This window comes from Fonsecaea multimorphosa (assembly GCF_000836435.1).
Source record: "Fonsecaea multimorphosa CBS 102226 unplaced genomic scaffold supercont1.12, whole genome shotgun sequence".
In the NCBI taxonomy this organism is placed as follows: domain Eukaryota; kingdom Fungi; phylum Ascomycota; class Eurotiomycetes; order Chaetothyriales; family Herpotrichiellaceae; genus Fonsecaea; species Fonsecaea multimorphosa.
In genome coordinates, this window is record NW_015971646.1 from 36,174 (window position 1) to 61,938 (window position 25,765).

Below are 25,765 nucleotides of genomic sequence, written 5' to 3' on the forward strand. Positions count from 1 at the left end.
GGCCCACATCTGGAAATGCAGAAGCCAGATGTTCTAGTAGAGGAAGCGTATCTTCAAGAGGCTGGATACACGGAGAGATGAATCGCCCAGGGCTGGGGATGTAAAGGATGTGAGTATGGCAAGATCGTTTCGTTAATGGACAGATTTGTAGTTCGGCTCGTGCTCACGCGGGTTTCGTCATCCGGCGAGCTGATGGAGATGATGCAAACTTCAACCCGCATAAGAGAAGGAAGGGATTCTGTTACAAGCAAACGATCTCGCAGAGGGAAATGTGACAAAGGCTGCGGACGCAGTTACTATGAACCATGAGACCCTCGAGGCCAAGGCCGTGAGGCGGCGAGGCGGATATGCCTCCCCTTACATCAATATCCTGTCCCCAGAATTTCACATATTCTGATAGGGGCAATATGATACAGTTACGGGATGGGAGGCAGATACTACAATCCACGAAATCCAACATTCAACTCTCTTCATTTTCTCAGCGTCTAACACATGTCACAGGCGAGTGCCAGGCCTGCAGGTGCTTCATACGAGGAGTATCCCCATCCGGCGTTTGCCGCATGCACAAAGGCCCATACCACCATAAAATGCGCATGAGTCGAATCTTGATGCTCTATCGATGGCAAGCGAGCCATGTTGTTCAAGGTGCTGCATTCTGTCCGACATGCAGCTGTCGCCGCCTGCTTCCGCTGCTGAAACTGCTGCAGAATGCTACTTAGGTATGGTTTGGATGGTGCAAAACGGTCTCAATTGTAGGGTTTTTCTCGTCCTTCTTGGTTATGTACATGGTCTTCCTGAGTCTTTTGCCTTGCAGGAGACAAAATTCTTTTCGTTGCTCCCTTGGGGTAATCGTGATTTTGATTGTAACTCCATACTTCAAATGCGCTGTAACGGTCGAATTACTCCTCTTCCTCTTCTTCAGCTTGCTGCATGTATCTGTGCTTGATATCTTTCCATTGCCGCTGCGTCGAGGTCAGAATCTGCGTGCCAGGAGTCTATAATTGATGTAACACGTACACCCTTGTTCCAGCTGTCCCATACAGAGTTCGTTACACCTTCGAACCCACTGCGCAGTGTATCAGCTTCCAGATACAAAGAATATCGCGATAGAGACGAACTCACAGCTCGAAAGCGAAGGCGCCAAGGAAGATGGTCGTTAACCAGGTAGCATTTTTTCGCATCAGGCCACTGTGAAGGGGTGAGCAGGAGCAGAGACGGAATCGCTGGAAGGGAGTTCGTACTTGAAGAGGCCGCTCGAAATCTGGGACTGCGGTTGTCAGTCAGCCATTGAACAGCGATAGAAATCCCAGCAGGTGGAAGCATACCACAACCGGCATCTTGCACGATCAGCTATTGTTGAGAGATTGGAAAGATCAAGGAGGGAAACGCGAGGGAGTTCTTCAGCAGCTCGGCATCAATCGCAGGCAAAGCGTTCAGACAGCTTGCGGGCTAGAGCTCGGAAGCCAAGGCAGGTAGGTAGCCCGAATTGGGTTCAAGCGAACTTGGAATGCATGTTATCCCAAAGAAGAAAGTGTGCCGGGATGTCTTGGCACTTGATCGTGAACTCCGAGTTCACCGTCTGGTGCCAGGAGACACTTTCGAAGAATAATGCCAGACTCCCGGGTATCCTGACTACCTTACGTGGTTACATGGTCTAGGAAGACACTCACTATTAGAGATGGTGCTATTTTTTTTGTTCACTTCTGCATTTTGCCTGTGATCATGAGCTCCCTGTATCTATCCACGTCACATTGCGCAGCTTGTACCTACTTAGGTAGGTAAGTGTTCTAGAACCTGCGAGACGCCTGACGTCGCTTCCAGTCACACAAAGTCGTGCGGACGGAACTGTAAACAAAATTTACCTCAAAAGAGGGCCGCAGCCCCCATCTTGGCCGCCCAAGTGGTGAGAATTACTCGGTGTGCCATATCCTTTGGTCTCCAACACAGACTCTTGATCCATTTCTCCATCAAATCCAGCTCATTCGACGACGGCACATCTCTACCACAGTGACAACAGCCATAATGGCTGCTCCTACCGAAAGTCTTACCGGCTCTTGTCTCTGCGGAGCATGGAGGTACACGGTCCTCAACCAGCCCCTTAAGAGCATCATCTGCCATTGCATCAGCTGCAAAAAGTGGACTGGCGCCTCTTTCATGCCAAACGTCATGTTTCCTAGCTCTGCCCTTGACATGAAGCCAGATGAAGAAATTTCTCCACCGCCGCAAATGACAACTTACCCAGACAAAAGCTCCGACTCGGGCCGCACAGTCCATCGTCGCTTCTGCGCCAGCTGCGGTAGTCCGCTTTACTGCTCAAGCCCAGACTTTCCAGGGATGATCTCATTAGCAACCGGGACTATCGATGGGCGGCTTGGTGAATCTAAGGCGGAGCATGCTATTTTGACAGAAGAAGAGCGACTGAAGGGACTGGCTCCAGAGATCGAGTTTTATTGTAAAAGAGCGGCGCCCTGGGTGGAGATCAAGGGCGTGACCACGAAGCATCACGACCTGGGTGACTTGGGACAGGAAGGTGACATATCCTAATTGTTGTCATGCAGTGTTCAGCAGACGACTTGGTTGCCATTGTTTTCGAGATTGAGACGACGATGCTGAGGACAGGGCGGCCTCACTCTAGCCTCAAGGCAGTGTGACTGTATTGCGATGTTTCTCCTTCTCTCACCAATACGAATTCTTTCTGTTTCATATGTGTGAAAGCTTGTGCTGATATCAACGAAAAGGGAAAGGGGCCTTCTTTGAGAACAATCCTGAATGACGAAAGGTCGCAAGGCACCTTTGATCGAGACTGCGTTGGAGCGAAGAACATCTTGTTTCGCAATCCCATATCACAAGCTCGGGATCCGTAGTACCCTCTGCAGCGGCCATCATGGATAGACAAGATGAGCGGCATCCCTAAGAACAGTAGACCTCTAAGTCTATTAGACTAATTTTACCAGAGTTTGGCCAAAAAACCGAGTGTCACGTCATCAACCAAGCGAGCAGGTACAGAAAGGAATTCTGTAGCCAACAGTCCACCTTCTTCAGCTTGGTTCTAGTCAGACGTCTTTACCAGGAAGGTCGTCCGCGAGGCCGTCCCCCTATTATCAAAATACTACACTTCCTTTGCTCCCCAGCTCCCCCACCAGGTGCGGGGTTTCGCTCGAAGATCCAGCGAGCGGCGAGCGCAGGTGCGCACCCATCACTTTGTCTTTTCCATGTTTCTTCCCCCACTCACTGCAAGGTCCACAAAAGCCACCGAAATTATTCGCAACGCATTTCTTCGCTGCCCGAAACCCTAGTTCAGAAAAGGGCTTTGGCTACGTGAGCGCGGAACCTTTGGAGAGGCCGGTGAGTCCGCCATGTTGACGCCCACTTGACCAAAAGCCGGAAACAACGCTTCCGGCCGCTTGCCCTTCCTACACGATGTCGAACCTACCTTCTAGCACATCTCGAGCCAGCAAATCCGGCATACAGACCACTGCCGATGGCGCTTCGTACATTCCGGCCTCGAAACGGGCGGACGGCTCTACCAGAAAAGAAATCAAAGTGAGACCAGGCTATCGGCCGCCGGAAGACGTCGAGACCTACAAAAATCGGAGTGCTGAGGCATGGAAGAACAGAGGTCAAGGTGGCGTACCTGGGGCAGACTCGCTCGCTGCAGCCAAAGATGAGACTCCCACATTGAGCAAGAATGCAAAGCGCAGGGAAGCTGCGCGGAAGAGGGCTGCAGCAGAAGGGTCTGCAGCAGACGCCGAAGGCGCGCTCACATCAGCGATGCAAAGGACTGAGATCTCGGAGAGAGAAAAGCAAAAGGAGAACTGGCACGATCCCTTGAAGCTGGTGACCAACCAAGTACTGGCCCCCGACGCCGAGTTGGAGCAACAAAAGAAGATTCGCAACCAGCTCAAGAAGTTACGTGCAGTCCGTGAACTGAGGGAAAAGCGGGCGGCTGGCGAGAAGTTGTCGCCTGACCAGATCATGAAGATTGGAAAAGAGGGCGAACTGCTGCGGGATCTGAAGAAGTTGGGCTATGATGGCCCGGAGCTGCAGACAGACACTTCTGAGCCTGGCGATGAACTGGCTTGATCGATCAAGCAGGTCGGTTGAGGGCAGATACGACTGCTATTCCACGATCTGTCGACCAAGTCTCGGAAGCACAGACTGATCGCAAGCTCAAGACGTGAGGCGCAACTCCACCGCTGGTTCCACCTCTTTACGAACCTATATTTACCAAACCTACAGCCGGAAATCCCCACAAGGCTATGGCGGCTGCATGAAATGGAATACGCTGGACATAAACAAAATATGGTTGTTAGTGGAGGGCATATTAGTGTGAGATTGCCAGCAGTGTCCGGAGCACCAAGTGTAGCCGCCGAGATCAGCCGCGCCACCGGGCCGCGTTCTCAGTGACGCAGTGTCGAGGGTCTAATCTCAGTCCAGAGAGGAATTGCTTCTCTTGAAGTTCCTCTATCAAACGCGCCTTGCAGGTGCATGGTGCTCAAAGGTGGACTTTGGTGCTGGTTTAAGGCAAGTGAGCCGAATCGCCCAGCATCATCACGCCAAAATTTTGATAGAATCGATTCCTATTGCACATTGATGGGCCCCCATCTACTCCTTCTTAGCCTCTAGATTCCTCTAGATTTATCCTGCGACCTCCTCCGCATGCACCGCTCGGTGTGTATCCACTGGATATGCGCGTGGCTGGCTGTACTGCTCCCTACCAAAATGCCGTGAAGTACGCATTGCAGCCTCGAGCGTACCCGAGCCCACGCCTCCATTCCTTTCATTCGAGCGCCGGGCATGGCTATGTCCTGAACAGTACACACCACCTCCATGGCAAAGATGTTCTACCTCCCCCAAATCCACATGCTCGGGAGATAGCAATTTTAGGCGGAGGATTTACAGGCCTTGCTACAGCCTTCCACCTCAGCAGCCAGCTTCCCAATGCAAAGATCACAATACTTGAGAAGAACGACAGGCTTGGTGGATGGGTTGATTCAGAGGTGGTCCAAGTAGACAAGGGGGAGGTTTTGTTCGAATGGGGTCCTCGAACGCTGAGAGCTGGGTCATCCCCTGCACCGCTTGCTATGCTCGAGCTGGTAAGCCCAACGCTGAAGGATCTTCTGCCCGTCTTGCTAAAATGTGGTTCCTAGCTTGCGCAACTTCACATAGGCAAAGACCTCGTCGCGGTATCAAAGTCCAGTCCGGCTGCCCTCAATCGGTACATCTACTACCCTGATCACCTCGTTCGCTTGCCTGCCCTGTCCAGACAAACTTCGGTCCTTGAGCTGCTTCGAGCTTTGAACTCCCTGCTCACCGAACCGCTGTACGAAGGAATTCTGGCTTGCTCGAGAGAACCGTGGGTGGCTCCCCGAGATGAAGATGTGAAGGACGAATCCGTCGGAGACTTCATATCCCGAAGATTTGACAAGAATGTTGCAGATAACTTGCTTTCCGCTGTATTCCACGGGATCTTCGCTGGCGACATCTACAAGCTTAGTGCTAGAACTTTGCTGCCCCAGCTGTGGCATCTTGAGACCAGAGATCGAGAAAGATCACCTGGCATTCTTCTGGAAATCCTGTCCAATATGGTGAATCGCATCATGTTCAAGCCCTTCAACGTCATTTTACACACGCGCCGGCAAATTCTCGCGCTCAGGTCACAAGAGTATTACTTCGAAAGACTCCCGAATATGGACAGCTTTGACGAAATGAGCGTCTATACATTCAGGCGAGGGCTGGGTCAGATAACCTCTGCGTTGGAACAAGAACTTGGTAAAAACAAGAATATCACCATTGTACGGTCATCCTCCGTCGAAGATGTCGTATTCAACAATAGCAAGAATCATGTCTCCGTCACCCGAAACCCTGCTGGAATCACCTCGAACTATGATTATGTGGTTTCGACACTAGGGCCCCGGACATTGAAACAATTTCTCTCCAGCAGCGCCCGGGCATCAGGCTCAACGCTAGATCCTAAGGTCATAAAGGCTTGTGAGCACAGCGGCTGCTCGGTCAATGTCATGGTTATCAATCTTTATTACAGCAACCCCAACCTGCTGCCCGCGTCACTGAGAGGTTTTGGTTACCTTATTCCACGTTCCGTACCCCTCGAACAGAACCCTGAGCGTGCGCTGGGCGTCTTGTTTAGCTCCGAGACATCGGGTCGGTCTGATTCAGTCACCCCCAGATCCGCTGGCCCTTATTTCGTCTCTTTTGACTCCGAATCGAGTACCCCGGAGGATCCAGATCCCCCAGAAGATTATTCGGAGGTTGTGTCGCAGGACACCGCCCCAGGCACGAAGCTGACGGTCATGATGGGTGGCCATTGGTGGAGCGAATGGGCACCAAGTGACCTACCCAGCGAGGAGCAAGCCATTGAAATGGCCAAGACTCTTTTGAGAAGACACCTCAACATCGAGGAATCTCCTGAAGTGGCCAAAGCGCGGCTCAACCGCGAATGTATACCACAGTATCCTGTTGGATACGCTCAGGACATGGCTACCATCCAGGAAGCTCTGACGTCGACGTTTCACGGACGACTGAAACTCGCAGGTCCTTGGTGGCGGGGCGCTCCCGGAATGAGCGACTGCGTCCTTTCTGCACGCGAATCAGCTTGGGCGATCCGCGACAAGCAAGACGACTACACTGGGATACAGGGCTACACGCACGAAAAATGGTGCAGGGTTCATGTCCCAACTGATACGACCTCTGTTGAGCGGATGCAGTGAGGCTCGAATCCCCACTTCCTTTTTTGGAAAAGAAAAAAGTTTTGCGATTTACAGCATCGGTCCAGGTGATAATTACACTTAGATTTGTCAAGAGGAGTCAACCAAGCGCAGCTAACGGGTCAATGGCTGCAATGGTGGATGTCGAGGGGCCTGCTGAGCCGATCGAAACATTGGTCATTCTTCATTCTCTCGATCTATTTGGTTGATCAGCGACGCCTGCTAGAGGATTTATTTCCAGTTCACACTTTTGATCGCCTGTTGTATATATCTCCGCTTTGCTTTCTGGAGAATGCGAGTTGCGAAGAGTCCAAAAGTTTCCGACCGAGAATGCAGACAGTATTACACCCAGTTTTGAGATACTGCCATCGGCCGGTCTTCATCGGGCGTTTGTGGTATTCTAGTAAGACCAAAAACGTCGAGGCTGGTCTAGCCCTCCAACGCGGATATGTGAGAGCAACCTTGTGGATTTGCGTCTGCATAGATGGAGTTTCTGACTCTCCTGGTGCCTCCGACGTCGGCAGGGCTCGTCCCTCAAGGCCTCGTGTCTCCTCTTCCTTGGTGGAGCGATAGTCCCATCCCACTTTTACCAAATCTACCAAGTCTTTTTCCTACGCCGCGCCCTTCACTAACAGAAATTGCGCTTTGACCAATGACAGTGGACGAGGCTAGCACAGGACAACATTTATTCGGTGATCAATCCCGGCACATCATGCGTCCGCTGTACGCACAAGCTCAATAAGCTGGCACGGATACGCGCGTGAAGCGGACCAGATGCTCGGACTGGGGGCTTCCTATTGAGCCCGCTGGAGGATGGTTGTGAGAAAAGAAAGCTTGATGAGAATCGTGCAGTGGACCAGGAAGAGTTCCAGCTCTGCCAACCAGACTTTACTCAGTCAATCTTCTCTGATTGAGTTCGTATATGTAGGTCTTTCTTCCGTCCTTCTACTTTTACCCATATCCCTCTTCCCATCGCGTACGTTCCAGCCGGGGTCTTTCCAACATACCCGATCATCGACAAGAAGATACACGATGACCCTATTTTCCGTTGAGATTACTCTTCTCAATACACCCTCTTGACGAAACACAGCCTGGAAGGAATATTGGAAATTTCCGCAAGCTCCTCGGCAATTTATAATATTCTTGGCTCATCGTTCGGGTTCGGGTTCGGGTTTTGACTTTCCAGGCTCCCGAAACTCATTTACCTGTTCATAAGAGACTCTCTCACACACATACTCTCCCTCTCTCTTTGTTTCACCTCTTTCCTTTTCATTTGAGCAATTGAGTTATCCTGTTCAACAGGAAGACACTGTGTGAATGCAGTGTGTTTGTATACAAGGCACAAATAATCGCATTCAAAATTAGGACATTCATATACAACACATACTCCTATACGCGCATGCACACATGCCAACCCCGAATCCGGAATTTGGATGAAAGAGAGACGCGCCCGAAATACTCGGTATGCCGACTCCGAGAGACACAACGGACGAGGACCTCGAGACTCGAGATAAGAGAGGAGAAGAAACAGATAGGAGATGAGCGCCCAAGACGGATTCGAGACGAGATGGTATCGACGGCTATCTACATGAACACATGATGGACATGGACAGCCAGTTCCAGTCTCAGTCCCACTTCGGCTTCGACCGTCAATTCTGAATCCAACTTCAAGCGATGGAAGTCCTTTTCATTGTCTGATCGTCGCGAACAGACTAGTCCTCGTCGGAACACACCAGACCACGTGAGGCGTTCGCATCTCTCAACAACATCTCCATGCCAGGGTAACCAATGACTACTTGGTACTTTACAGCGCGTCGACAAGAACTCAATGACAACAAAGGAAGAGTATAAGAGACGCATCCGAGATCAAGGTACGTGAAGTTTGTCAAGAGTTTCGGTTGATATTATCATAGCTCGCGAGACGAGCTGTCTGGTAGTTCTGTTCTTATTTCAAAGACACAATGACAAGACCGCATGCTGGGTATGGTATATATCACTTTTGGACCAAGAAAAGCGTCACTCCAGACCCCTTTTTCTACGCAATCCAGAACCAGATCCTCTCCAGGATGTTTCTCGGCTTACGCTCAGGCCACACTATGGCATCCAGCGCAGCCTTGCCCGTGTACAAATCGGCTTCGGCCGCCTTGCGGAAGTGCGTGCGCTTGAAGATCTTCCAGAACAAGTACAACCCGAAATAGATGGGCACTCCGATGTAGTCGGTGATGAAGGCCTGGTAATCCCAAGTGCCTGCAATGGAATCGAAACCGTTGAAGAAAATGATCAGGCTGAAGAAGACGGCCGAGATGTAGCCCAGCCATGGTTGCAAGGGAGATTTGAAGGGCAACTGGTTGCGGTTGATACCCTGGGCGTGGCAGGCATAGTAAAAGCGGATGTAAGCGATGCAAATGCTGACCCAGGTGAACAGGGTGGAGATTGTGGTCAAGTTCTGGAACCACGTGAAGACAGTATTCGAGCCGGAAGAGCAAGACATGTAGGTCAAGAGAGAGATTGACCAGGTGACCAGCACACACCACACGGGGACACCAGTCTTTGTGCACTTGAGCAGGAATCTGGGTGCCTGGCGGATTTGCGCAATCCCGTACAGATATCGAGAGCCGGTGTACAAGAAAGCATTGGCGGACGAAGAGGCGGATGTCAAGATGACGGCGTTGATGATGGATGGAAGAGCATCGATTCCGGCGCGGTTGATGGCAATGACCCACGGGGATTGAGCGGCACCAGGCGCACCCTCTTCGCGGGCGTTCAAAAGATTGGGGTCGTTATACGGGACCAAGACGCCGATTGCCAACGAGCCCAGCACGTAGAAGAAAAGAATACGCCAGAACACTCGGCGCACAGCCTTGGGAATGTTTCGGCGGGGATCCTCAGCCTCACCCGCGGCGACGGCCACCATTTCGACACCACCATACGAGAAGGCGGCGTTGACGAGAGTGGACCAGAGACCCAGAAAACGACCAGTGCTGCCGGAGGCGATGTATTCTTTCATGGCACCGGGATTGTTCCAGTACTGGAAGCCCAGACGGTGTTGCCCTGGAACGCCACCCACATCAATGATGAGGGCGAGGATGAGCAGGCCAAGGATGGTGATGATCTTGATGGAAGCGAAAATGAACTCCGCTTCACCGTAAATGGCGACGGCGAAGATATTGAGGGCCAAGACCAGCACTATGACGATCGAGATCCATGCTGCCACGTTGATATCTCGAGCGCCGTGCCAGAACTGGATGACGCTCGAGGCTGCAGAGATTTCGGCGCAGAGGGTGATGGCGCAGGAGTACCAGTTGTTCCAGCCAACAGCAAAGCCCATGGCATCATCGACATAACGAGCGCAGAATTGTGGGATAGCACCAGGGAGCGGAAGCCATGTGGCCATCTCACCCAGAGACATCATCATGGCGAAGACAGCCAGACCAGTGAAGGTATAGCCAAGGAGGACCGACAGCGGGCCGGCTTGAAGGAAGGCACGGCCAATACCCAAGAAGAGACCAGTACCGATAGTGCCACCGAGAGCAATGAACTGGATGTGACGAGATTTGAGACCTCGCGAGACATAGCCATATTCCTCAGCGGTGGCAATGTCGCCAAAGACATCGGTGGCTTCGTTGACCTTGGAACCTCGTCGGGCCTGAGTGGGCAAAAACATGTCAGCGACCTTGGACCTCCTTTTCCTTGTGCCGTGCACACGGTTCAGACTCACCTCGATCTTGTTGGCCTCACCGTAGTCAAATGGGATAGGCTCTGGCGACTCGGAGCCGGAAGCGAAATGGAACTCGGCAGTCTTCTCCATGTTCGAGCTTGTTGGAGCTATTGCAGGTGTCGAGTGCTGACTGTTTTACCCGTTGACAGGGCTCGACGGTCGTTTTGAGTCGAATAGGGGACGGGCAACAGCGCCTGGGACCTCGAGATGGGAAAGGCAAGACAAGAAGAGCCTCCAGGACCGGAGCGAGTTGGGCAGGTATATGAAGGACAACAACATGTGCGCGTGGGCCATGCATGGGTGGTGTCGGGGGGGCGTGACGGATGACCCTGGCTGCGTCGAGCCCATCGACAACTCTGGCATCATCGCTCGCGCCGAGGGACAACGAGATACGAACTGTCGAGACTTCAGTCTGGGGTGCCAGAGTGTGACCCTACGACCCACTCGGACAAGGCGAACTGGGCAAAGTCGATCATGGAAGTGGCCTGCGCTAGCACACAAGAATAATGGTGCAATAGTGATCATCTGTGAGTACGGGGTACAGTCTCTGTGGGCCGTCTCGAGTCTCGACCGCAGATGGGTGGGCAGAAAGGGCGACAGGAGCGGATGAGGCGCCCTGATGGGTGGTTGGAGGAACTGTGGTGGAGCAGGGAAGGTGTGATCTCCGCTGGAGTGAGATACGATCAGGGCCACGAAAAGGCCACTGAAAGCGAGCCAGAGGCATCCAGCATCAGGTAGGATCCAATTCGAGCAATGTATCAGAGGGTGGCGTGGCAAGTGACAGCGCAAGCCGACAATCCAAGGCGCTCACAAGTCGCAACTCACAACTCCACCTGCAGCGCAACTCGAAACAAAGGGAGCCAAGGGAGCCAAGGGAGCCAAGGGAGCCAAGGGAGCCAAGGGAGCCTTACAGATAACAATGTTGCACAGGGCACCGGGGCACCTGGGCACCTGGGCACCTGGGCACCTGGGCACCATGATTTATTGGCATGCCAATGCACGCCGGCCGTCGGACAATGGGTTTGCTTTTCCTTGTGCGAGGCGTTGACATGCGGCGAGGCGGCAAGGCAGTTTCACCGGTGGCCCAACTGCCAGACATTGCAATGGAAGTGAGGTGAAAGTAAGAGAAAATTGAGGCATTGGGCTCTGTTCTGTTGGTGTGGCGGATTGTGGGGTAAAGTACTAGGTAGCGTTCCCTCCAGAGCTTGCATCCAGAAGGGAAGGTGGCCGAGAACTCACCAGGAACAGGGAAGCACGCGTTCCAAGGACCACCAGAAGGAGGCAAGCAAAGAAAAGCAATAGGCAAGCAATAGGCAAACAAAAGCCCCAAGGAGCTGCCTCAGGCCTGCTTCCTCGATGCCTAGGTAGCTACCTAGTAGGTAGGTAGCAACCAGGAAGCCCAGGGACACCAAAAGAAAAGCGCCCTCCTGAAATTACTCTGAACTGATCCACGCCGCCAACCACAGAAGCAACTCTGCCAAAACCAAGTCCGTTCTACCACGCTCTCCATCCCACCTCCAGTATCCCCAGCTATCAGAGTTGAATTGCCCTCCTACTATGGAGAACTGGATCTGGCTCTGGCAACCCCAATTAAATTACTCAATCCTGGACTGAACAAACGCCATCGAGACAAAGGCGGACTATCAGCTTTGGGCCACTCGAGGCGAAGGTTCAGCGGCAGGGCGACAGGGGGCGGCCCTAGTCTCCCAATCCGGTCCCCGCCTCCGATGCGTCGACCTCGAATTAGCAGTCGGTTAGAAGGGCTTCTGGAAGGACGCCAACGGGGGAGTTGCATGGGGCTAATAATCAAAAGGTCATGGGCGCAGGAGCCGAGAGTTTTAGGTGCAGATGCGATGGCGTATCTGTTACCCTTCGATATCTGCCAATTGGTTTCTTTTTGGTCTTCTACAGCATCCCCTTAGGTACTGACCTCCTGTCACCGCAGGCACCAAGCATACCTAAAGCAACACAGTGCTGATATCCTCTTCTCTCGACCCGGACCGTCAAACACGACCTGACGCTTCTAGAAGCCCGTTGCTCGTCTTCGATCAAACCACTCCTACCGACTTCCTTGGCCAAACTTCATGAATGTGTCGCCACACATGCAACAGGCTCTCCTTTTGGCATAGCAACTCTGATAAGCCAAAGACAAGAGCAAAAAGCAAACACGCTAGATAACTGCTTCAAAATTTGCGCTCCGAGAATAAGCGCTTCGTTGAGTTCTGTCCTTGTACCCCGACGGACTGGCATTCCGCCCCAACTGCTCTTCTGGCTACAAGCAGCTCAGATGCTTCCTCCACGTTCCTACACGACCACATCAAACCCTCTTCTGCTCGATCTCACCACCTCATCTCTAACAGATTCCTGCTCACCTTCTCCGTGAGGTCAGACAACCTCGGGTGAGTTGGCGCTCGCCCTCGTCACAACCTGTGCAGCTTGACTTTACTCTGCCGCTATCGTCATGATCTACCAGTACGCCCAGCCTTGGCTTCCCAGCGCCAGCTTGACCCAGCCAGGCTCGCACCGATGACCCGTTATTTGGCTCTTGGATCTTGGCGACAAGGCTCGCTCGCCTAGATATGCCCCTCCAGGCAAATACCTGAGGTTGGGATTCCATGTCACTTGCGTCGATCGAGAGAGATGGGGTTTTTCATCGCGGTCCAAGTCTGGCAACAGCAAGCTCCCTGACTTTGAAGCCTTTCCGCATCGGTCAATCGGAGGCTGCTGATCAGTCGTGCATATATCTCAGCTATCGAATTGTTTGAATCTCGCTATCATTCTTCGACTTGCGCTTGAAACCACCATCGTTGACACCACCATCTCGTCCACTTTGATGAACTCGTGACCAGAGCTATATCTAACGTCACCTACAGATTCATGATCTAACGGGACAATTAATACGAGGATGTATGCGAAAATCCAAGATGATGTCTTACTCTCACCAGCAAGGGCTATGGGGAGGTCTTTTTGCTGGTTTGGTTAGGATCACTTTCAAAGAAACCTCAATCCGTCTCGCCCGTACCGGCTCTAGTCATCCGCCACAAACAATGGACTTGCCGTCATTGTCTGGCTAGTACCTACATCTAGAGGGTATGGCAGCCCTGAGTCTCAGATTACCCGGAGAGCTCAAGAATTGTGGGATTAATCGAAAGAGCAGTGCCATACGTGCGACAATCTGGGCATGCGTAACCTAGATTTGCACGGGAGCACATAACGGGTTTCCTCATCTTGCTTTCGCGTGCGAATAGATCTACTTCTCTTCTGCTTTCCGAGCTTGGTGTTTGGCATGCTACTTTGTAAAGGGAGAGAGTAAGAGCAGGAGCAAGAAGAGGCCGTCGGCGTGTGCGATGTCACCATGGAATACGTCACGATGGAAGCATGAATAGATACATTATCAAATTTTTGGCGTCCATTTTCCAAAGCCTCATTATTAATTCAAAGGCTTGGGTCTAATCTACTTCTTCATCTCCCGGACCAGACCGCCAAAATGCTCCTTTTGCTCCTCCGCCAGCTTGCCCCTCGTGTCGCTGACGATGGTCAAGACCAAACTATAGTTGTTGTATAGGAACTTGTTCCTTTTACTCGCGTCGCCGGCCCCCTTGGCCAGTTTGCCCATCAGAGACTCGTACTCGGTCCTCAGCCGCGCCAGGCTGTTCGAGACGGGGCCCTCGTCATCGCCGGCCTCGGCGCTGAGCAGGAGAATCCCCTGCAAGAATTGGCCAAAGCGCTGTGTGATGGCGTGCGGTGCGACCGAGGAGGCCCTTAAGGCATCTGACGGCGATCCTCCTCCGCCAACGAGGGAAAACGCAGCTGCAGCCGCGGCGCCCCGACTACCGGTCGTTGGAGCGGGGACCTTTTTTAGAGATTCGCAATGCGCGTCCATGACGATCTGAAAGCGCGGCCACAGGAGGATGTTTGTGTAGTTGATATATGAGTCCGCCACGGGGACTTTGCGCCGCTGCAGCTCGAATGCGAAATGCTGGTTGAGACGCACGCAGAGTAAGACGCCCAAGCAGTCGTTGGTGTTTTCAACGAGCGACTTGGTCAGATTGTGACCCATGGCGAACGTCGGCTCGAAGATCTCACCTACCCGGCGCGAGATTTGATGATACGTACTGGTGGAAAACAGTTCGGTGATCACCGAATATTCGGCCGAGACGTTGTCAATGAGTGCTTGGTTGAAATTCCGGAAGGGGACTTCTAGGTAATAATGTGCTGACTTGCTTTCTTCCGCGAGGTAGGCTGGCAGGGCTGTGTCGTTCTTCGATTTAAGAAGGTCTTCCCTTCGCCCCAGGCTGAAGGCATCGTGCGGTGGAGGAGGGGGTTTGGATGAGCCCAGGACATTCCGTCTTGTTGCTGGGGCCGGTTCTGAGCCGAGCAGGTCATGTTGATCAAAGGCGTGGATTTGTAGAGCGTCAAGAGCTTGCTGGTACCGGGAAAAGTGGCTGCTGTAGTACCACCGCATCGTGTTGACATATGCTTGCCCAATTTCCTCGGCCAACACCGCATGATTTCTAGCCAGAAAGGCGTAAAGGTCTTTATATCTCAGGAAAGTCTGCTGTTGGATCACTTGGGCATTGATGTTTGGTGAACGAAGCGCTTTGATCTGAGCCACGATGTAGTCACGTATGCGCTCAATCGCTTTGGCCTTGAGGTCTTCGAGCAGAGGCTTCAGGTCCTGCAACGCCTTGACCTGCTCCGACTTTCCTTCTTTGGCATCTATTATGAGTGACCTGGCTTCCACTTCCTTCAGAGCCTTGACAAATGTCTCGTCCATGGGGCCTTCTGCGATGGACTTCACTGTGAAAGGAGAAAGGCTGATTTCTTCAACCGCAGGGCCCAGGAGCTTCTCGACATTACGACGGTTGTCGAGTTTAGCGTTGAGCTGCGTAGAGCGAGCCTGTAAGTTCTCGATTTCCGCAGAGACCTGACCAAGTTCGGCCTTGAAATTGGTCAGGTAAGATTCGACGTTGGTAAGAATTTGGTCGCATTCTGCAATTGACTTGTGAAATTCCTCGAATTTCCGTCTGTTCTCTTTTGTTGATATCGCAACCGCAGAACCGTCGCCAGCAGGTCGCAGCGGTATATCTTGGACAACGAACTCTTCAAGGCTCAAACCCCCAAAGTCAATCTCTTTACTCGTTTCTCCGTCTCGCTTCCTGGACCCACCATCAGGTGTTGTTCCATGTTTCGAGTTTCCCAGTATACTATTTATGACATTCACGGGGTCTGCGACATCGGGTGGGGGTCTCTGCTCGAATCTGAGGGAGGATCCATTGGGTTGTCTCGCCGGGGCTGTGAGCGATGTGGTAGAAGTGTTCGCACTAAGATCAATGGAGGTCGAGGATCTAGTTGCAGATAGACCAAGGCCTGAGAGAGTGCGTTGGGCCTGACCAAGCTGTGAGGTTTTGCGAGGGGAGGGAGAGTATGGCCTCGTCGGGACGAGCGATTCACGAGAGGCGCTGGGTGTTGCAGCACCAGCAGTTAAGCGGTCCAGCCACATGCTGAAGGATCACTTTGACAGGAGTCATTACAGGGAGTGTGTGTTATAAAGACATGGCTCCTGTCTGAAAACCAGGATATCAGGTAGCATTCATTACCCAACTCCTAGGCTCTGGTGCACCTCGCGACGTCGACGCCGGACGCGCCAAAGTGTCAACGTGAGCAATTGTGCCCAGTCTCGGGGGATTGTTAGTCCGTACGCCGAGCCTCTCCTTTTCGACGAGGCTTTGAGCTTCCCCTTCATTCTTCATTTCGAGGGGTATACTTTCGTCTACAAGCACGGCTACTCGAGATCAAGCATATCCTGCATTGTCGCATCAAAATTGGACTGACAGCTCAACGCGAGCCATATCTTCAGGGCTGCTTGATGAATTCTGGAGCCATTTCCCCGACCATGACCGTGATCATCGACACATTTCTATTCCTTGAATTTGCCAACGAGTTGTGCGACACACAAGCGCAGAGTTTCAATATCGGCGACAAGGGTGATAGCTCATGATCGTTCGAAGGCCAGGCTCTTGGCTTAGTCTTCCTCCCTCATTCCCATACCAGCACTGGCTTTATGCATTTCCCATGGTGCATATCAGCGATTGCTTGATTGATCTCGGTGTAGGGGTACTTGGTGACCAGGCGATCTATTGGAAATCGCCCTTGGCTCCAAAAATCGACGAGAATCGGGAGGAACTGCCGACTGTTAGTTCAAAGCCAAGCCGTCACCTCCCGATCGATCATACCTCTCGTGGAAATGAAGACCCCTGACATGAGCCAACGTAACTGACGTTTCTCCCTATCCAGGCAGCCGCTTCAATATTGACAAACTTCCCCCTGGGCGCTCCTCCGACTGTTGCCACTGTTCCATTGTTCGCTGCTGCCGCGATCATAGACTCGATGACAGCAACGTTTCCCGTCGCATCGAGTGCACAATCGACACCCTCGCCGTTTGTGACGTCCTTGATCATTGCAACCACGTCTTTCCCAGTCGAATTGATCGTGTGCGTCGCGCCTAGCTCTGTCGCAAGCTGCAGTCTGGAATCCACGATATCAATAGCAATAACTTTTGTGGCAGGTGTGAAATTGGCCGCCGCCATGATTGCCGCAAGCCCGACCGACCCGACTCCGAATACAGCAACTGATGCTCCCACGAAGGGCTTGAGAAGATTCAAGACGGTGCCAGCTCCTGTCTGAATACCACAACCCAGACAGCAAAGAATGTCTAGCGGGACGTTTGGCGGGACCTTCACCGCACAGACTCCCCTCACAATCGAGCGAGCGGCGAAGGAGGACTGGCCAAAGTAAGATGAGTTGATCTCGGTCCCGTTGAGAGAGAATGGCTTGCTCCCATCCAGACGGGACCCCCCAAAATTAAAATGAGGCCCTTTTCGACAGTATGCCACGTTTCCTCGTCGGCAAGGGACGCAACTCCCACAGTAACTGAACGATAGAAGCACATGATCGCCAACAGCGACGTGTTTCACCTCGGAGCCGGCCTGTTCAACCACCCCAGAACCTTCATGGCCGAGAATGGCAGGTAGTGCAGGACCTCTGTTTCCTATGGAAGTAGCCACGTCAGTATGGCAGACACCCGTCGCTATCATGCGGACCACAACCTCATCGGGCCGCATATCATTCAGTTGTACTTCTTTAACTTCGAAGGGCCCATGGTGCTCAGAGACAACCAGAGCGACTGTGCTCCCCATACCATTGGACTTCGATCCGGACGCCATTTTGTGCTCTTTTACCTTCTTCCGGTCACTTGGGGACAAAACGGCAGTTATAACAAAGGGAGAGGGTATCACGTGGCGTCCTGATGCAGGGTGTTCGGCTGGGTATTCGGTATATGAACCCGCATATTGACCGAACATGCCGGACAAAAAGCGGAGGCCCACGATCCATTATGACATGCAAAAATTATTCAGCTCACTCTGGAGCACTGGGGCACTGGGGTGCCGCTCGCCTCGATGCTTCCAGTAGGGCGCTCTCATTACCGCAGGCTCCAGCGGCATTGTTCATTTTCCAGATATGGCAACTAACTATTTCCTTCGTCTAGGATTGTTATGGTCTTAACTTGGAGAAACTCGTCCATTCCCCATTGGGCACCGAATCTACCGAATCCGCTCTGTTTCGATCCTCCATGCGGTAAGCACGGCTCATCATGGATCGTCATTGAATTGATATGGCAGGCCCCGGTCTCCATCCGTCTTGCACACTTCAGCGCTCTTGGGATGTTCTGGGAGAATATGCTCGTCGAGAGACCGTAACCCGTGTCGTTGGCCAAGGCAACGGCTTCATCAACAGTGTCCACTGTTGTCAAGGTCAGAGTTGGCCCAAAGCTCTCGTCATGAAATAATGCCATGTCCTTTGTTACACCACTGAGGATTGTCGGTTGGAGGGATGCATTGAGACGAGAGACATGTCCGAATTCTAGGTGAGCGCCCTGGTCCACCGCAGCTTGAACCAAGGACTCCGTTCGCTTCGCCCCGTCAATGGACACAGCGTTGCCTGCGACAAATGCTTGGGCCTCCTTCTTGAGTATCTCCAAGAATTTCTCCGCAACCGGACGCATAACAATCACTCGCTCCGTGGCCATGCAGGTTTGTCCATGCTATAGAGTGTCAAAAGTCGGCCTAGAATCCAGGAGGATCAACTCACGTGCAAGAACCCTCCCATCACCACGGCCTTTGCGGCTTTGACCAGGTCTGCGTCTTCAAGGATAATGCACGAAGCTTTGCCACCTAGCTCTAGCAAAACAGGCTTGAGGTGACGGCCTGCCTGCTGTGCGATGATCCTTCCTACCGCCGTTGATCCGGTAAAGTTAATTTTGCGAACTGCAGGGTGCGCTATCAAGGCATTTACTACTTCAGCAGCGTCTTCACGGGAGTGCTGGATGATATTTAACACCCCAGACGGCAGGCCTGCGTCGCGGAAAACTTGACCAATGATGTTGTGGGTCTTGGGACACAGTTCTGATGCCTTGAGCACAGCGGTATTTCCACATATGATCGGTGGGGTTACTGCTCGAAGGGCCAGGATGAATGCTGCGTTCCATGGAGCAATCCCGAGTACTACTCCATACGGTTCCTTGAAGACAAGAGCCAAGCGATCTTGGTTGTTAGCTGGGAATGTGGAGGGATCCAGAGCTTACCGACTTTCGCTTTCTGTCGTTGGTAACGAACCCATGCTGCAAGTTGTGGCAAGGCTGGCAAATTCTTCCAAAAACTCGACCCCCAAGTGCACGTTGATTGCAGCAGCCCATTGTCTGGGGCAATTGGTCTCTTGAACCATGGTTTCAATAATTTCGTCTGCGCGAGATCTGAACAATTCTGCAGCCTTGAAGAAGATGCGTCTCCTGTCTGTTGGGTGGGTGTGAGTCCATGATTGAAAGGCTTTGGAAGCAGAATCAACAGCCTCCCTAGCAATTTCCACACTGGCAGACGATGCGGTCCATACTTCCTTCTGTGTCGTCGAATTGAAAACGGGAAACGTCTTCTTCGACTGCACAGGCTTGTTGTCAATCCAGAGGGGCACATTGTTCGTATGCTGACCACTCAACCCGTTTACTGCCATCTTGTTTCACTGTTCAATACTTGTTTGTTAGACAACTCGTCTTTCCGACTCAGCTGCTCTCGGACGCTTTTTCTCGGCGGAAGTTGATATGATTTTATGCGAGAGTCCTCATTCAGCTCATCCCAACGGCCGCGGCTCCTAGGTAACTGCCGCTGCGCTTGGATTTCCATCGACTAAGCACTTTCCGAAAACAGGCATACTACCTGGTATTAATGTTCCGTTAAAGGACTCAGTTGATCCAAATCACGTGTGTTTCCGAGTCAGAGTGCGGGCCTTCTGACTCTCTGCGGGAGACAAATCATACATGCGGGATCGCGTTGCTGAGGAACATTTATCGCCATCTTGAAACGCAAACCTGCACCGTGAGGCGGTATTGTTGAGGCCAGCACTCGACAAACAGGCGGCCTGTTTGAGATCCCGCAACACCCATGTCTGGCTGTGAAAAAGGGAAAGCCAAAGATTATCGTTCATCCTTTTAGATCCCATTGTGGCTGATGCTGTCAGTTACACACTCTGCTTGTATCGCCAGCCGCGACGACTTCTTCCGAGACCACGGCATGAGCGGTGGATCTCCAAAAGTGTCGTCGACCTGTGCGTAGCTGGAGATGCCGAGTATCATTAATCGTAATCGTGACTGAGTTGCTTGCTCCCGCCGCCTTGCGGTGGCAAGGAGTCAGCGATGAGTCTTAGTAGAAGGTCGTCATCATTATGTACCTCGTACGGAGTACTGGCCCGGGATGTTCACTCGGCCAATCCCCGCTTTGCGCCCTCAGCCCCGCACCCCTGAACAGTCATACCCAGCGCGCCAGGAACCCCCAACCTTTTGATTATTTATATTCATGTGTGCCCAAATTCATGGTTGAAAGTCACCTCGACAGCGATTGCTTCGATAGCTCAGTGGTAGAGCGAGAGATTGCAGTTGCAAAGCTTACAACGCTCAAAAATAAGCTACAACACTACAAATATCTCTAGGTCACGTGTTCGAACCACGTTCGGAGCTTTTTGTTTTTTTTTTTTGCATCAAACTACGTACGGTTTTGTTCCAGCATATCCATATAGTAGTTTTTGTTCTCTGTTTGAGTACGCTCAAAAATCTTTGACTTCAAGATGCTGCTGCCCTTTTTTCAACATTGTCTGCGACATTTCAGCCGTGGTTTCGAAACAGTGGACCGTACCCGTTGATGACGAACGTCCAATGGGCGCGGGAGTGTGATTTGTGCTCTCTCATCCTCTGTCTGTCGTGCCACACTGTACCAGAGATCTGGAGAAGACTACGGAGGGCGGCTCCTAACTCAGACTTCTAAAGGTATTCCTCAGACTTTTTTACGTACGATACCTCGACAACCAATGTCGTCTCCGTGCCAACGGTTCCGATGATTGTGCTCACGTATGGCAAGTTGAGGCTGCCTGCTTACACTCTCATATTATCGTCACCCTTCGAGTGATAGGGTGTTTGAACACGTCAGTCGGAAAAGGTTGGGTATCACCCTCAATATAATGTCGTACCACTCCGACTCTTTGACAGCAACTCTCATCATCATCGCTGCAAGCCAACAAAATCAGGGAATCTGCCACCCACGACTTCTTTTCGCCCTCATTTAGCAGCACTTGCGGCAAGCAGCTTACCAGCAAGCATGTGCATCTCTTCAAAGGAATCTTGATGTCGAGGAAGCATTCTATGTGTCCGAAAAAGTCTCGCTGGTCCAGCGAGTTGAGCTTTGAGTCAAAGCTGGTTTCCTGTGTTGGCCCATGCAGTTCGATTTTCCCACCATTGACATGGCCAAGGAAGTGGCCTGGTAGGGTTGGGATTGTCTCAATATGTGAAATTGTCACATAGCTCTTCCGTTCCTTTGGATTAAGCTCGGCAGGCCATGTAGAGTAGCTCACAGCTCCGCTGACAGCTGCCCAGGTCCAGGAAGGTGGTTGGCACTGCGTCGTCGTACTACGTTCTTGGGGAAATGATGTCCTCCAAACAAGGTTCCACGGCAACTCTGACTCCCACAGCCCTGCATAATATCTTGTGTGCTTGTACTCATGATCATGAAGATATGAGCCTAGTCCAGCGACTGCTGGCAGTCGATCAGATTTGTAGGTCATGCTCTTCGATGAGTATTTATGCACAATCTCGGTCCAGGTGCCATATTTTGTAGCAGTCCAAGTTCCCAAAAACAGCCACGGAAGAGCTTTCAGGAAGGGATCGATCCCGTCAACTTCTACCTCTCCATTTTCGCTCACACATACTGTCCGGCACTCCCAGACTAAGCCATAAGGTAAGAAGTGAAGCACAGCGGGACTTAGTAATCTTTCCTGGAGACTCCATGCACGGCGATCAAGTGGTTGTGAATCTAAGTGTGCCACTCGGTGTCGATTATATCGACCGATGAGAACTGTGCCAGCTGTATGCAAATTGGTAGTCTTTGGCAATCGGATTTCGGTCGCGACGGCATTCCGAAGAGAATATAGCCCACCATTACAATTCTCGGACGATGTTGCTGACAACACAAGCTCACAGTTACCATACACCTTGTGCATTGAAGCGACCTCTCTAGCCACGTCCAAAGGGTCGTCTTGGACAATGCACAAAGCATCTATCCAAAGGTATCGAAATCCGAGACTTTGAGTAACCTCGACAGCATCCTGAAATGTCTTTGGAAGGCTGGCAGACGCAATACTGACCTCGAATTGCTTGATGACGTCCCTGGTCAGTTTCAGGGGCAAGAAGTCACCCCAGCAATAGCTCAAAGCAACGTATTTCCCGTGTACTTCGCTCGTCGTCTTCAAGCATATGGTATCTGCAGGACGTCTTCCCACATCTATCACGCGTGTCGGCAAAGTCGATCCTTGGGGTCGATGGCACCTTTCATGCGCTTGGCATGTCTTGTACCACTTCAGGGCCAACTGTCGGCATTCTTCCGAGTCAGATCGAGCATGAACTTGTCGGCCCCAGATGCGTTTTCTGGCTGCATCCTGTATCTTTTCCGGGACTTTGTCTTCTGAGAAATCGTGCCTCATGCACAGGTAGTAGGCGTCTGCACTCAACCGAGCGTTTTCCTGCCGTGGTCCATCTACAGGTAGTAATTCGAAGATAAGGTCATCTGCGTTGCCAGTTCCTTCATGTAGGTTGACCTCGTAGGTAGTCGCCCCTTCCAGGAATATATCTGAAGCAGAGAAGAGACGGCAGACGGCGCACGTCTCACCCGAACTAGCGAGTCTACTCACGGTGCCATGGTGCGTAGTCACAGCACACCCACCACCCGACGCGCGGATAAGGTTGTATGGGGTCCTCGCTGTGTCTGGAGGTAGAGAGTCAAAGTCACCGCCTCGCTTTAGAAATTCAGAAGAGAAATGTAGTTTCTGGTCATATGCATCCAAAGAGTATCGCTGTGGGTTGCGCATGTCCAGGAGATGCTCAAATAGAACCTCGCAAAGATCGCAGAGATCAGAACCATTTGCCTGGCTGTCATCCATGCTGCTTCCAGTATCCGGAGCTCGTTCGTGTTGGATTCGAGGTGTTGAATTGGCCGCTGCCTTTGTAAAGTCAAGTACTTCAAGGCGCCAGCTCAAAGTGTGCTTGGGAGCATACCAAGATCAGGCATCTCCAGCCTTAAACTAAATGCGTACACTGGAAAGCGGAAGCAGCTACTGTGCTTGGACTAGGCAACCACTAAATACGAATGTGGAACGGAAGCTCAGCCTAGGATAAGAAAGTGCGATTGGGTTGAGGGGCGGATACTCTTCAATCAGATCCAACTTGGCAAGGGCTTTCTATTTCCTTTCCTTCCAATCGTCTGATCTATCCCTCGACTCCCCAGCACGCGGAGACAGAAACGAGCCATGCATGTACAATGTTATGCAGAGCAAGGCCCGTGGTGCCAGTTGACGAGGCTGAAGAGTGTGTGGGGACCCCGCTCCCGTCTTACCGGCAGCATATTACCGAGGTCCGATCCCAAGCCTTTAACCACCAACATTCCTTCTCACTGCTCCCATAGCCCTTGATTCAAAATGCTCATACATTCCATGAAAGCTCTCCATTCCATTCCGTCATTATAACTTGCTTACATCGCTCTCTACGCGGCTCAAGACAACTGCCGTCTCAAAATCTACATCCGTCCCCGTCGACGACACCTGAGAAATGGCTCGCAAGGACAAGCCAACGCTCCAATTCTACTACGATGTATGTCACACAACCGTTCAAGCCGGTCTTGAGTCTCTCTCTCCTACTCGACGAATGAACAAATAGTTTTCATTATTGCCTGGGCAACACTCTTCACGGTAGCAGATGATTTATTGACCCAAACATCAACTAGGTAACATGTCCGTTCGCATATATGGGCTCGCTTCGGTAGGTAACATACCCCTTCGTAGTTGGGTTACCGCATTGTGTATCCAACCAATCCACGCCAAGGAAGAATGAATTATGAAAAAATGCTTTGATTGTTGCTCCTTTTGTTCTGACTCTGACCCCCTTCCTTTTTGGAGGAGAATAGCGTCGAAGCCCTCGCCCGTCGCACCGAAGCCGACCTCATCTGGACCCCGGTGCTCCTGGGCGCCATCTATCGGGAGACCGCCGCTCCGCAGGGCGCCGCGGGCTCAGCGTCGGACGTCTTCAACCCGACCAAGAAACGGCTCACGTCGCGTGCTCTGCGGCGGACCCTGCAGCGTAACAACGTGGAGCTGAATTGGCCTTCCGTCCACCCCCGCAGTCCCGTCCTAGCTCTGCGTCTGCTCTACCATGTGGCCGTCGAGGCCCGCCCGGCGCTCTCGCACGCGCTGTTTCGCGCGTACTGGGTCGAGGACCTCGACATCACCGACAAATCGGTGCTCCAGGATGTGGCCCGGCGAAGTGGCGTCCGGCTCTCTGAGGCGGCCTTTGACGACAAAAATGCCCAGGACGCTCTCCGTGCGGCGACTGCAGAAGTAATTGCGCGCGGAGCGCCCGGAGTGCCTGCATTCTGGGTGGATGAGGAGGAGTGGGTGGACGATACGGATGGCAAGGCGCACCGCGGCCGCCTCTACTGGGGCCAAGATCGGATGCACTTCGTGGAGGCTGCGCTCCATGCGCTGAAACGCCGTGGCGACTACGCCCAAGTGCCCAACCTGGCGAGTCTGCAGCCCCGGTGCGTGCAGGGGCATCCAGCGACCGGCCAGAAACGGGTCGAGTTCTGGTTCGACTTTAGCAGCCCCTGGGGGTTCCTTGGGTGGACGCAACTGGACCGGCTGAGGAGACAGTTTGGACCCGAGGTCGAGATTGTCATGAAGCCCTTTTTGTTGGGCGCGCTGTTCAAAGCGTGAGTGTGGACGCGCCGAGAGAAAGTGGGACTCGCAATCTGACCAGTTACCAAAAAACAGAGTTGGCGCACCGAATGTCCCCATGGAAGCCACCTCGCAGGCCAAAAGAGCCTACATGCGTAAAGACTTGGATGACTGGGTCCGTCATTGGAACGGCGTGAACCAGCAGCGCGGATCCCACGACAAGCCCGTGCAGTTCCGCTGGCCCAGCCACTTTCCCATCCGGACGCCCACGGCCTTGCGCTGCGCAATTGTGGATCCGTTCCTTGTGCCCCTGCTCTGTGAGTTGATCTCTCCCTACGATTGACGCCCATTGACCCATTCCTACCTCACTCTACTGACCACGAGGCGCGCACAAAATAGTCCGAGCCTGCTGGGAGCGCGACATCAATGTATCCGACGACAAGGTCTTGGCTTCATACCTCGCAACGGCGGGCTGCGACGCCGCGGCCTTGCTCAAGAAGGCATCCTCACCTCAAGTGAAGGACATCTTGCGAAACAACACCCAAGAAGCCGTCGAGGCCGGGATCTGTGGCGTCCCATCGTATCGCGTGTTTGAGAAGACGGATCAAGGATGGGTGGCGGATGGGGTCGAAGGGGGTGTCATTTGGGGTCAAGATGAGCTGATCGTCGTGGAGGACCTGGTCGCCGGTTGGAAGCAGCAGGAAAGCTCGGTCGGAGGCTATGACAGACCACCAGTCTCTCGGTTGTAAGTGCAAATGTGGCCCGAGTGACAAGTTCGACGCCAAAACAAGTAGGAACACGGTGCACAATAGGCGCTAAAAGCCCTATTGCAAGCAGCATTCTTCCGTAGATGAGGTCGAACTTTTGCACGAAACACCAAGTCTAGTCAAAGTCGTTGACTTCAAACTTGCAGTCGGGTGGGACTAAACTGATGGCTGGCTGGAACCGAGGTCGGTCCGAAGGACTGTGGACTGGGGGTATTCGTCGGTGAAGTGAATCGCCC

General features: G+C 52.5%; 9 protein-coding genes and 1 non-coding gene across 10 annotated transcripts; 5 read left to right on the forward strand and 5 right to left on the reverse strand.

The window, feature by feature from the left end:
- Positions 1-899: 899 nt before the first annotated feature.
- Positions 900-1,337, reverse strand: Z520_06365 (uncharacterized protein; the record flags this gene model as incomplete). Its single annotated transcript, XM_016776866.1, has 5 exons — positions 900-962; positions 1,018-1,066; positions 1,123-1,188; positions 1,242-1,267; positions 1,326-1,337. The coding sequence occupies 5 exons, from the start codon at positions 1,335-1,337 to the stop codon at positions 900-902; spliced, it is 216 nt and encodes a 71-aa protein (XP_016631711.1).
- Positions 1,338-2,022: 685 nt separating this feature from the next.
- On the forward strand, positions 2,023-2,544 carry Z520_06366 (uncharacterized protein; the record flags this gene model as incomplete). Its single annotated transcript, XM_016776867.1, has 1 exon — positions 2,023-2,544. One exon carries the CDS (start codon positions 2,023-2,025, stop codon positions 2,542-2,544), a length of 522 nt encoding a protein of 173 aa, XP_016631712.1.
- An 876-nt stretch (positions 2,545-3,420) lies between these two features.
- Z520_06367 (uncharacterized protein) lies at positions 3,421-4,083 on the forward strand (the record flags this gene model as incomplete). The annotated part of the gene is made up of 1 exon (XM_016776868.1): positions 3,421-4,083. One exon carries the CDS (start codon positions 3,421-3,423, stop codon positions 4,081-4,083), a length of 663 nt encoding a protein of 220 aa, XP_016631713.1.
- Positions 4,084-4,688: 605 nt separating this feature from the next.
- On the forward strand, positions 4,689-6,728 carry Z520_06368 (uncharacterized protein; the record flags this gene model as incomplete). Its single annotated transcript, XM_016776869.1, has 2 exons — positions 4,689-5,096; positions 5,151-6,728. The coding sequence occupies 2 exons, from the start codon at positions 4,689-4,691 to the stop codon at positions 6,726-6,728; spliced, it is 1,986 nt and encodes a 661-aa protein (XP_016631714.1).
- A 2,032-nt stretch (positions 6,729-8,760) lies between these two features.
- Positions 8,761-10,533, reverse strand: Z520_06369 (uncharacterized protein; the record flags this gene model as incomplete). Its single annotated transcript, XM_016776870.1, has 2 exons — positions 8,761-10,371; positions 10,444-10,533. The coding sequence occupies 2 exons, from the start codon at positions 10,531-10,533 to the stop codon at positions 8,761-8,763; spliced, it is 1,701 nt and encodes a 566-aa protein (XP_016631715.1).
- Positions 10,534-13,897: 3,364 nt separating this feature from the next.
- Positions 13,898-15,946, reverse strand: Z520_06370 (uncharacterized protein; the record flags this gene model as incomplete). Its single annotated transcript, XM_016776871.1, has 1 exon — positions 13,898-15,946. The coding sequence occupies one exon, from the start codon at positions 15,944-15,946 to the stop codon at positions 13,898-13,900; it is 2,049 nt and encodes a 682-aa protein (XP_016631716.1).
- Positions 15,947-16,482: 536 nt separating this feature from the next.
- On the reverse strand, positions 16,483-19,509 carry Z520_06371 (uncharacterized protein; the record flags this gene model as incomplete). The annotated part of the gene is made up of 5 exons (XM_016776872.1): positions 16,483-16,629; positions 16,680-17,494; positions 17,977-18,547; positions 18,595-19,046; positions 19,092-19,509. The coding sequence occupies 5 exons, from the start codon at positions 19,507-19,509 to the stop codon at positions 16,483-16,485; spliced, it is 2,403 nt and encodes an 800-aa protein (XP_016631717.1).
- Positions 19,510-20,392: 883 nt separating this feature from the next.
- On the forward strand, positions 20,393-20,509 carry Z520_06372. The gene has a single exon. It is a non-coding gene; the product is annotated as a tRNA-Cys (tRNA).
- Positions 20,510-20,928: 419 nt separating this feature from the next.
- Z520_06373 (uncharacterized protein) lies at positions 20,929-22,977 on the reverse strand (the record flags this gene model as incomplete). The annotated part of the gene is made up of 1 exon (XM_016776873.1): positions 20,929-22,977. The coding sequence occupies one exon, from the start codon at positions 22,975-22,977 to the stop codon at positions 20,929-20,931; it is 2,049 nt and encodes a 682-aa protein (XP_016631718.1).
- Positions 22,978-23,821: 844 nt separating this feature from the next.
- On the forward strand, positions 23,822-25,511 carry Z520_06374 (uncharacterized protein; the record flags this gene model as incomplete). Its single annotated transcript, XM_016776874.1, has 4 exons — positions 23,822-23,851; positions 23,989-24,797; positions 24,859-25,079; positions 25,162-25,511. The coding sequence occupies 4 exons, from the start codon at positions 23,822-23,824 to the stop codon at positions 25,509-25,511; spliced, it is 1,410 nt and encodes a 469-aa protein (XP_016631719.1).
- Between the last annotated feature and the right edge of the window lie 254 nt (positions 25,512-25,765).